The sequence below is a fragment of the Myotis lucifugus genome, unplaced genomic scaffold, assembly GCF_000147115.1.
Source record: "Myotis lucifugus unplaced genomic scaffold, Myoluc2.0 scaffold_0, whole genome shotgun sequence".
Classification (NCBI taxonomy): domain Eukaryota; kingdom Metazoa; phylum Chordata; class Mammalia; order Chiroptera; family Vespertilionidae; genus Myotis; species Myotis lucifugus.
The window spans coordinates 40,398,341-40,408,841 of NW_005871048.1; the positions used below are offsets into that span (position 1 = coordinate 40,398,341).

The 10,501-nt window shown below is 50.3% G+C and overlaps 1 protein-coding gene across 3 annotated transcripts; it reads right to left on the reverse strand.

Annotated features, from left to right (window-relative positions):
- Positions 1–251: 251 nt before the first annotated feature.
- Positions 252–10,476, reverse strand: TMEM171 (transmembrane protein 171). 3 transcript variants are annotated; one of them, XM_006081339.3, is made up of 4 exons: positions 9,962–10,476; positions 6,769–7,473; positions 2,823–2,964; positions 252–527 (listed from the first exon to the last, which is right to left on the reverse strand). In XM_006081339.3, the coding sequence occupies exons 2-4, from the start codon at positions 7,403–7,405 to the stop codon at positions 332–334; spliced, it is 975 nt and encodes a 324-aa protein (XP_006081401.1). In that variant the 5' UTR covers positions 7,406–7,473; positions 9,962–10,476; the 3' UTR covers positions 252–331. The 3 variants fall into 3 exon arrangements, 2 of the variants coding, with proteins under 2 accessions (XP_006081401.1, XP_006081400.1); XM_006081338.3 differs by having other exon boundaries at positions 252–530; XR_002828314.1 differs by having other exon boundaries at positions 402–530; positions 2,723–2,964.
- Between the last annotated feature and the right edge of the window lie 25 nt (positions 10,477–10,501).

Here is a 10,501-nt window from a genome sequence, read left to right on the forward strand (position 1 = left end):
GCCATTTGGTCTATTTGCATATTAGGGTTTTATATATATAGATAGATAGGGCAGGGCAAATTACTAATTATTGAATGTCTGCTCTTCTTCTCATCCTGCAATGACCTCTGAAGCCCCCAAAGTGCCTTACCCCATCCTAGCTCAGAATGTCATATATGCCTCATTTTAACTTTCCGTCCCTGACCCTCTCGTGTATGTGAAGGTTTGTCACTGCTGTTGATGCTGCACCAGGGAAATCAGAACATAGCCAATGCTATTGTACTTTTTATTAAAAAACAAATTAAATAAAATAGTGATCGGTTCTATGTAAAATTGAACCAGAGTCACTAGTTCATGGTGGGGAAGGCTGAGAAGAGGGAGACAAGGATGCGGCTGCAGCAGATTCTTTCTCTTCGTATCTGGGAGGCAGTTCAGACGAGAGATGTGGTGTGTGGGAGGTCTCAGAGGACGAAGGAGTCCCCGAAATGGTGTAGATGGATACACGCTCTCTCTCAGGGGCTGTGCCTTGGCCCTCAGGAGCTGGAGTCCTGCTGAAAGAGAGAGAGAACATGAAAGGGAGGAGAAGGTTCTTTTCAAATGTACAAGGACCTAAGGAGTCATTTTTTCACATTCTATTATTTATACACTAGAGGCCCAGAGCATGAAATTCCTGCATGGGTAGGGTCCCTAGGCCTGTCTGGCGATCAGGGCCGATCAGGGCCTTCTAGCTGCCAGCCGGGGCCTCCCTTCCCCAGCTGCTGGCTGCCGGCTGGGGCCTTCCTTCATTCTGCGCCACCCCCTGGTGGTCAGCGCAGTTCATAGCAAGTGATCAAACTCCTGGTCTCCTGGTCGAACTCCCAAGGGGACACTTTGCATATCAGCCTTTTATATATATAGATATGTTTTCATTCCTTGCCCCTTACTTTCCTTAGAGCTGATAGTAACATTAGGACAGTCTCACTCCTGTTGTCATTTCCTTTGTCACTGAAAAGACCTGGAGCACAAATGTACAGGTGCCGCCCCCAAAGAGCACACACAGTTACTGTTCTCTGCTACTGTGTCTTCTGAGGCAGCTAACGTAAGGTGGACAGCAAACAGAAAATTAAATCATTGGGCCAAAAACGTGAAGGAAGCAGGAAGGCATAGTCATTAATGGAGTGGGCGTTGGCACCAGGCAGACCTCATCTGAATTTCCATCCTGCTGCTTTCTAGCTGTGCGGTGGCTAAGCCTCGGTTCCGCGTCTGTAAAATGGGGATAACAGTGCAGACCTCCTGAGACTGAGAATTATACGGGGTAATGCAAGGAAAGCAGACTGGCACACAGAAATCATCACAGCAGCAGGAGTCTTTTTTTTTTAAGTTAATAGACATTTACTTTGGGGCTTGGAGAAGTTCATCATTGGAGAAAAGAGTAGAAAAAGTCACGAACAGAATTCTACAAATGTCCAGACCCTAACCGCCCCTTCATCCATGCAGGGCAGTTCCTACACTCGTCTCTGGTCAGCTCTCCAGCTCACCGCCCCGTCTGCAGCACAAGGACAAGTGCCTCCGAAGGTGATGACCAGCCCAGGCAGCACCCATCCCCGCCGGCTCACAGCAGCTCTGGTGCCCTGCTTCCCACTGCTTTCAAAAATGCACGTCTCCATGTCTCAGAAGTCAGCTGTCACTGATCTGCTCGCCCACTCACCTTGCCCTGTAAAACCTTCTGGCAGCGAAGATTTCACCTCCTACATCCTGGTCGCCCGTTCAGAAGGTACCAGAGCCTTCGCCAGCCCTGCTCCTGCCTGGCACTTCCCAGGACTCCTTCCTGTAACGCCTGCCCCCATGGATCCTCGGCACGTCATTAAGCCGCTGCTCTCCTGTCTCAGCAACCTCTTCCAGTTCCACCTCTCTGTCCAGGCCTAGCCTCTCAGTCTGCCTGCCCCTCTACCACGAGCCTGTGCACCATCTTCCCCCGCGTACCCTGAGCTCAGTCCCACCTCCTCCTCTGCCAGGGACATCCACTGTCCCTGTCACTCCCCTTACATGACAATCTCCGCTCCTCCTCACTGTCCTCTCCATTCCCCCCCATCCCCCCACTCACCGCCAGTCTGGCTCCTGGTACCTCAGCCTGTCCATGAGACTCAGCGCCCACCGGTCTGGCCACGGCCAGCCTTTCCTGTTGTGAACTGTGCTAACCAACGGCTCGGAGCCCATCGCTCTGACTCCAAAACCTTCAACTGCTTTGCTCTGCCTAAAGGAAAAGCCCTTAGATTTCTGCTCTTTCATCTGACCACATGCACGCCTCCTAATTTGTGGCACGTGGGGGATCTTCTATGTCTCTTCAGTTAATCCGAGAGGCTCTGAGGCCCGGGGAACAACTTAATATTGAAGGGAAAATGCAGCTTGGTCAGGTCAGGGTGCAGTGACTTTAGCCGGTCACTCAAGAACGTCCACTAGTTACTAACACCCTCTGTACCTCCTGCAGGTGCCCTGGGACCCCCACATCTCCCTACAATCTAAAGCAGCAAGCAGGGGCCTCCCGAGCCCGGCTCAGTTTGGCAGACGGGTTGTTAAACATTGTGAGGGTCGCCCCTGCTAGGAGCACAGAAAGATGGCTGGAGAAGGCTCCACATTAACCAGGCACAACCACTTTTATAATTTTTAACTTATGTGCTGCCCAAAGTTTCCTGAAAGGTACTGTTAACAATAGGCAATAATTCTGACATAACGTCAGCAAGAAAAGATACACTCTGATGCTTACTACTCCTCTACTGCAGCCTTCCAGCTCATCTGGCCCAAAATGAGGTACAGGCCTGCAATGATGAAGATGCTTCTCTTGGAGTTCAAAGGCAAAGTCTTACCCATGGTTAAAAATACTGTAATATGAAGGCGGATTTTCATTTGGAAGCAAACTGTCTGCTCCAGGACTTCTGGTCACGGCAGAAGCTGAAGACTCAGGAAAGTAAGGAGGCGGAGGGGGCGGGAATATGATCACGGCATCACCTAAGGAGACACACAATGTTTTGTGGAAGATGGATAAGCAATAAGTGCAAACAAATTAGCAAGCGCAAAATAAATTGAGTACGGATTTGGCTCATCTATAGAAATAGTCACAACCCCTATGCCAACTACAGAATCAAAAAGTGGTTTGATCAGATTTAGAGACAGAAGGTAGAGGTTGCCAGGGGCTGGGGGTAGGGGGAGATGGAGTGAGTATTTAAGGGGTGCCAAGTTTCTGTTTGGGATGAGGAGAAACTTCTGGAAATTGAGAGTGGTGACAATTGTACAACATTGTGAATGTACTCAATGCCACCATACACTTAAAAACTGTCAACATGGTAAAATTTATATTATATGTATTTTACCACAATTTTTAAAAAATAGTAGGCCTTTCTCATTGTCTGAGCTAAAGCATTTCAGTGAAGCATTTTCTAACCGTGTGCCTCCCTTGGGATGTGTACAGCTTTAAAGTTTTTCTTGTCTTTAACTTACAATTTGTTTTCTTTTCTTTTTGTTTTATTGATTTCAGAGAGGAAGGGAGTGGGGGAGAGAGAGAGAAACATCAATGATGTGAGAGAATCATCGATCGGCTGCCTCCTGCACACTCCCCACCTGGAATCAAGCCCAAAACCTAGGCATGTGCCTTGACTGGGAATGGAACCGTGACCTCCTGGCTCATAGGTTGACACTCAACCACTAAACCACACCAGCTGGGCTTAACTTACATTTTTAATTCATCAAAAGTTAGTGTTGGATCAAGTGCCTTGTTCCTCAAATGCAGTTTCACCTCTGAACAGATTGGCTACCCTACGTCCCATCATTGGCATCGCGATAGCTGTGGTTTATGCTCTTGTAGAGTCTTTACCTGCCAATATTTCACCAGGCTTCACAAAACACAGTCAAACTTTGCAGCATTTCTAGCCAGGCACCTGTGTTTTGGGGAGGAGAACCGAGGGACCAGATGCAAGCTCTAAACTGCTTCCTCTCTGTGGAAGGAGCCGGGTTTGTGCTGGGCAGCAGATCTGATGCTTGCCTAGCTAAGGACAGGATTCTTTAGAGCTCCCGGGTCCCATTTGCCAGTTAACAACCCAGCATGGCCCTGAACAAGTTATTGAATCCCTCTAGGCCTCAGCTGCCACATCTGTCAATTGTAGGCCATCACTGAACCTGCCTCAGGGCAGGTAGGAGAAGTGGATTCACGGGCAGCCATTAAAACAGTGCTGGGCAAAGAGCAAACCCTCTCAGCTGTCCCACGCCCTCAGCCCTCACAGCTGCTTTCTTCACACTGCGCCAGCATGTGGCACTTATTTGCATGTCTGGAGAAACACTCCCAACTGGCAGTCCTGGCCAGTGGTTCCACTCTGCCCCTTGGGCGTGAACTCCACCGCTCCTAGCTGTTGGAGCTTACCTTGCTAATCTAAATTGATAAAGCATAATGCTTGGCTTTTCATTTTCTTCAGGGTAGGTCAGAGGAAGTTAAGGTTAAGTGTTCGCTTTAATTACACATTGTAGGACATAGGACTTGGGAATAAGCCTCTAAAGCAGGCCACTCACCTATCAAACATCAAACACCAACAAGGAAATGTGCAAAGTCAACAGTTATCTCTGGGCTTGTCCATCTGCCAGTCAGCTCCCAGCCTCCCACACTCACAATCTGCTCTCAACAGGAAAAAAGTCTCCCTCAACCCCCCGGGGCTTCCCTGTCACTAGGCCCTGTAGGACTTGGTGTCCTCCATGACTTGGCATCATACCCGTCAGGGAGGGCTGTCTCCCATACCTGCTGCGTGCCCAGGTCCAGCACTGAGTATGTTTATCTACCAGCGGGTGTAGGGGGAACAGCTGAATTCTGGGGCTGAGCCAAGAACTGCCTCTTATCACCCCAGTTTCCCTCATAAGGCAGAACTGACCATTAGAGACAATGTCCAGAGTCTTATCAATTGTACTAAAAGTCTTGATTTCTAAAAATGTAAACCCCATGCCATAATATAAAGGAGAGAAAAACAAGGAGTTAGGGTGCCCGATTTTCACAGGCTTGATGAGATTTAAAGGGTTAAGTAGAAAAGATTTTAAGATTTTAAACTATGCAGTGCCGACAGCAGGATAGAACTGCCCAGGGGTTAGAACCACGCAACCCACTGCCCCCCACATTCCAGCCACCAGGACAGAGGCTGCCCCCAAACTCTCCTAATAGCATATCCAAAGGGCACACCTCAAAATGTCCCCCCAACTAAGTGAACACTGAGCATCCCATGAGGGTGTTCTCATGGACCCCACTGTGCTCCCCGAAAGGACTGAGACCATCTATATTGGGTGAGCCCTTTTGTCATGTGACAACTACCCAGAACCCAGGTGAAGACAAAACCAGCAGAAACAGAACTCCAGCCCCGTGCAATGCAAGGGCCATAGTATATGAGTGCCCACCCGCCTGGGTTTGGATCCTGGCTCTGCCGCTTGCTACTTTGCGATCTTGAGCAAATTACTTAACATCCCTGGGCCTTCGTTTCTTCATCTCTAACATGGAGATACTAAGAGTATCTGCCTCAGTTGGTCCTTGGGGAAGTGAAGGCATTTCACACAATAGGCCCTTGAAGAACATTAAGATGCGTGTTTAGCACAGGAGTAAACTTGACATATGTGTTAGCTGTTATTAATAGATAACTAATATTTGTGTTGTCACCATAGTATATAAATACACAATGAAATAAGCTGGGAGCATCAACCCTGGCTCAATGCAAGGATTGTCTGTAAGTCCATCTGCCCTTCCTCTCTGAGGCTGGTGCCCTGCAGGGCCCGCAGCCCAGGGACCGCCCAGTCTCTGCTGGGAGCACTGCTGGCTCTGTAGACAGCCCCGGACACAAGGAGCCTCTCACTCGCCACTCTCCTCCTCTGTTCCCTCCATGGTTTCTGCTCTGCGATTCTCCTTGCTTAGCCTTTTAGAGGTCAAGGATGTGGCTTCAGAGCTTTCTAAAGGAGACTGGGGGGAAAACCGCAGTACAGTAATTTGCAAAAACGAGTAGCAATAGGTTTTTTCTTGGTTGTGTGAAGCTGAGGCCAAAGTTACTGACATTGTTCTTGGGGGGGGGGGGGGTGTGACCCTGGGAAATGGTAAGCCATCTATTCAGCAGAATCAAGGGACCCAAAAGGAACTCCTAGGCATTCCATGGGGGAAAGAAGGGACAGGTGTTGCCACATTTCATCTTCATTTATGCCACTGCTTCCCAACTTTGCCCTAATCCTGAAGTTACAGAAAATAAAGAACAATGCAGAAAACAGAAGGCCTCTCAAAACATAGAAGACCGGTGGACTTGGGACAGATTCAGAATCCTGGAAAGTCAGTGCTGGAAGGAATCTTAGAAATGCTCACTTTATGGATATATAAACGGGATGCGAACTCATGTGTCCAGCAATGCGAAGTGCCACAGGTTTTAGTGTGAGAATAACAGGGGGAGGAGGGTCACTTGGCAGGTCCCTAAGGTGAGAGGACTTGCAGGCTGTCCTTGAGATTCTTTCCACTTTCCTCTAAATTTGCTCTGTGACATTACTCAAGGTTACCACTTAATGTCCCAAAGCATTTGCTAAATAATATGGAATTCCTGGGGCAAAATGATGTATACAAGGACTTCTATGGGGCCTACCATAGCAGCAGCACTGTGTGTGTGTGTGTGTGTGTGTGTGTGTGTGTGTGAGAGAGAGAGAGAGAGAGAGAGAGAGAGAGAGAGAGAGAGAGAGAGAACCTAGGCCAGGCCCAGGGAAGCCTTGATGAACAGCCACTGTGATGTGAGCACGCACAGGAATGAAGCCACGCACCTACAGTGACCTGCACAGGCTCCGTGTTCTGGGTCTGTCTCTCTTCGCTTTCAGAGGCATTCTGGCCCTCGTTCAAGTTGTTTCTCTTCTTAACATGGGCGACCACGAAGAAACACAGTCCCATGAGCACAATCAAGGGTCCCATGATCTGCAGGGACAGGAATCCACAGATCTGGGGCTCCTCGTCGGCAGTGTCTGTCTCATTCAGTGGTTCCTGCTCCCAGTCTGAGCCACAGCCAGGGACCCAAATGCCCAATATGCTGATGAGCATGCCGCTGGTCAAGAACAGAAATCCAAAGATGAGGCACTGGGCAAACTGGCGGCTCTCTCCGCAGATGAAGGGCCGGTCGGAGTCCGCCCGGTTGCCCCGACAGCGCCCCTGCCGGAACTGAAGGAGTGCCCGGGAGCGGGCCAGGATCACGGCCCCGAGCCCAACTGCGGCACACGCGGGCCCAGCGACCTTCAGCACCAGGCTGCAATCTGGGTGGGGTTTGTATTGGCATGCCTGGAACCCAAAGATGGAGAGCAGGACCCCCACAAACAGCAGGATGGCACCAAAGACGAAAAGGAAGAAGATGAGCATGCTGACATGCCTGTCTCGCTGGACCCCATCTGGTTCAGCTGCTGCAGGAGACATGGCCAGAAGGGGCCCCTCCCCGGAGAGGGGTGGGCTGTGTTACCTTCCCTCCAGTGGCTTCAACAGCCCTGCAAACAGAACCACACACCAAATTAAAGCGGGCACAGGTGTCCCTCACCCACCCTGTTCTTTTGCTGGCCATTTCAGAAGTCACACCAAGATGAACTCATGGGGAATAGAACTTCACCCCACTGCTACACTGTAGAACAATGAGTTGGTTTATGAGTCAGAAGGACGGGCATTCAGAAACTCCTGAATATTTAATTTTATGAAGATATTCAAGAAGAAGAAATGCAATTACCATGCACCTAAGAGTATCTCTAAAAAAAAAAACAAAAAACAAACAAACAAACAAAAAACTCCTTATGGGGATGTAAAGTACAGCATAGGGAATATAGTCAATAATATTATAATAACCATGTATGATGTAAGGGGGGTACTAGACTTATCGGGGGTCACTTCATAAGCTATTTAAATGTCTACACTGTACACTTGAAACTAATATAATATTGAATATCAACTGTAATTAAAAAACTTCTTTTAATTTTAATAAAATTCTTTAAAACCCATATAGCAAAAGTAACCGGGTGTGGCTTTTCCTGTTCTGAGTCTTACAAACTCACTCACCCAGGCAAACAAACAATGGCGAGTGAGGGAAGAACCACAGGGATTATTGTTGATTTACAGACATCCCACATTTCATCACAGCTGCTCTGAGCATTTCCACGCCGGTAAATTTTTGTTCAGTCACTAACTTTCCATTTCCTGTTTTAGACCCGCAGCAACTTTCCATTCCGTGCTTCATGCTAAGGCTACATCTCCAGGACAGCCAAGTTCAGCAGTGTCAATGGACTGGGAAGGCAGTGCAGGAACGCAGCGAGTTTGGTGGGTATTAAGTTAATTCTGTCAAAATGTGATGCTCGAGTTCTCACTCGGGGGCTTCCTGGGCCTGAAATCTGGCGGCCTGGCTGCGTGGGCCTGGGAGGAACCCAGGGAGCGTGGCCCAGCCGGGGGCGGGGTGGAGCCCTGTCTCACAGGTGGCTGGGCAGCCTCACGCTCACCCTCCTTCATGGTGCCACCCACTTCCACAAAGAGGCTTAGGCTGTTAAAAATAAGCAGCTGATAAAATCACCAGTTAAACAGCAATAGAACCTGACTTTGAAAGAAGAGTACAAGTGAGTCAAGTGGGAAAGCACTTTCCCCAAGATCACCCCAGCCCTGCGCTTCAAGGGTATCTCGTATTGAGTATCGGGAGCAGTGGTTGAAGAGTGGTCTGGTTTACGCAGGCTGACTGCTATCCAGTTATCTTGTTTGCTCTAGTGAATGGGATATTCAAGTCGGGGCGCTCGAAAGGACAATCCGAGGGTGAAGACTGTCCTCACTGCTCACGGGAAGAAAACCTTTTAAAATAGCTGTGCCACCTGCATCCGTGGTCACACGAAGGAGCTCAAGCCCGCGGCTCTGAAACCAAGGCCATCTGACAAACCCAAATCATGACCAAATGGGGTCAGGTCAGGTAAGGAAAGCAAACGGACTGTCTTCCACGAGGAAGTAATTTTCCAGGAAAAATATGATAGAATCAAAAGGAAGCTGAAGGAAGAAGGCGATGTATGTTTTCATTGTTAGACTTGGAAGAACTATTTATGACGATGCAGTTAAGCTGAGACAAAGACTTAAAGTATTGCACTATTTTTTTAAAATTTCTGAATCATGTAATCCCTTTTGCTGGTCCCAGAGATGAGGGTGCGTCTCTGCTACAAAGTCCTATCAGGAATTCACTGTATTCCTGACACCTTCAAATTTGGAGTGAGTGACAAGGCTTCAACCGTATAGCAGTGGTTCTCAACCTTCCTCACGCCGCGACCCTTTAATACAGTTCCTCATGTTGTGGTGACCCCCAATTTCACTGTTACAAATTGAACATAATTAAAGCATAGTGATTAATCACAAAAACAATATGTAATTATATATGTGTTTTCCGATGGTCTTAGGCGACCCCCAAAGGGGTCGCGACCCACAGGTTGAGAACCACTGGGACTCTACAGGCAAATTCCCAAACACCAGTGAAGAAAACAGAAGCCCCATGTGGACTTGTACCCTCTTCCCAGGGCCTAGTGGATCAAGGACCTGCATCGGTGCTCATCCCTGATGCAGAACAGTGTGTGGGTAGTGGGGTCAGTCAGTCTGTCTATTCTCTCTCGCACATGAACCCACGATCGGACACATAGACGAATAGACAATTAAGCCTTTTCTAAACACCAACCTACCCCTAATTTCCCACAGCCAAATTCGCCTCCCTCACACTGTCCGTGTTCCAAAGGACATTTCCAGATCAGCAGCGCCTAACTACATCCAACGCTCGGGTGTGTTTGGGGATCCAGGCAGGAGAGGCAAGTGTCTTTTACGGGAAATAGCTCCGTGGGTTTTAGGGAGCCTGTGTTCGCGTCTCCCCGGGAAAGGTTAGTGCGGGATCCTCGGCGCTGGCGCCGCTCTGCGCACCCCGCCTCGGCGCAAACCCTGGGGCGCGAGAGGCGCGGCAGGGCCGGAGCCGCTTACCTGCGACTGGGTCCTGCGTGCGCGCTGCCTGCTCCGGGGCGCTTCTCGGAGCCCGGCTCTGCCTCGGGTTGGGCTCTCGGCGGTGCCGCACCGCACACTCCACCTGCGGGTCCCGGCGCGGAGGGCGGGCCGCCACTGTATTTACTGGAGGAGGCGGTGCCAGGAGGCGCGGCGGCCGGGCGGCGGGCAGGGCAGGGCGGACTGGCGGGAGCTGGCTGCCACCGGGGTGCTTCCCTTCGGGGCCGAAGGCGCCCAAACCTGGGAATGCAGAGCGAAGGTCCGCCGGCCCTGGCCGCTCCCGCGCCCGTGACCGTGGGCACGAGGGATCCGAGAAAAACCCCTCGGGGAGTCGGGGCGGCGATTGGAGGTCTCCTCCTGGCTGGCCGAGCGGCGCTGCGCCAGCCGAGATCCCGCAGCGGGAAGGGAGCGCGTTTCCTTCGGGGCTGGGTTCCAGGGTTCGGGGAGGGGGCGTGAGAAAGGGAAGCGTCTTCCCCTACCGCGTGGGCTCCCCGCCTTCCCGCCGCTGCGCCCCCCACCACC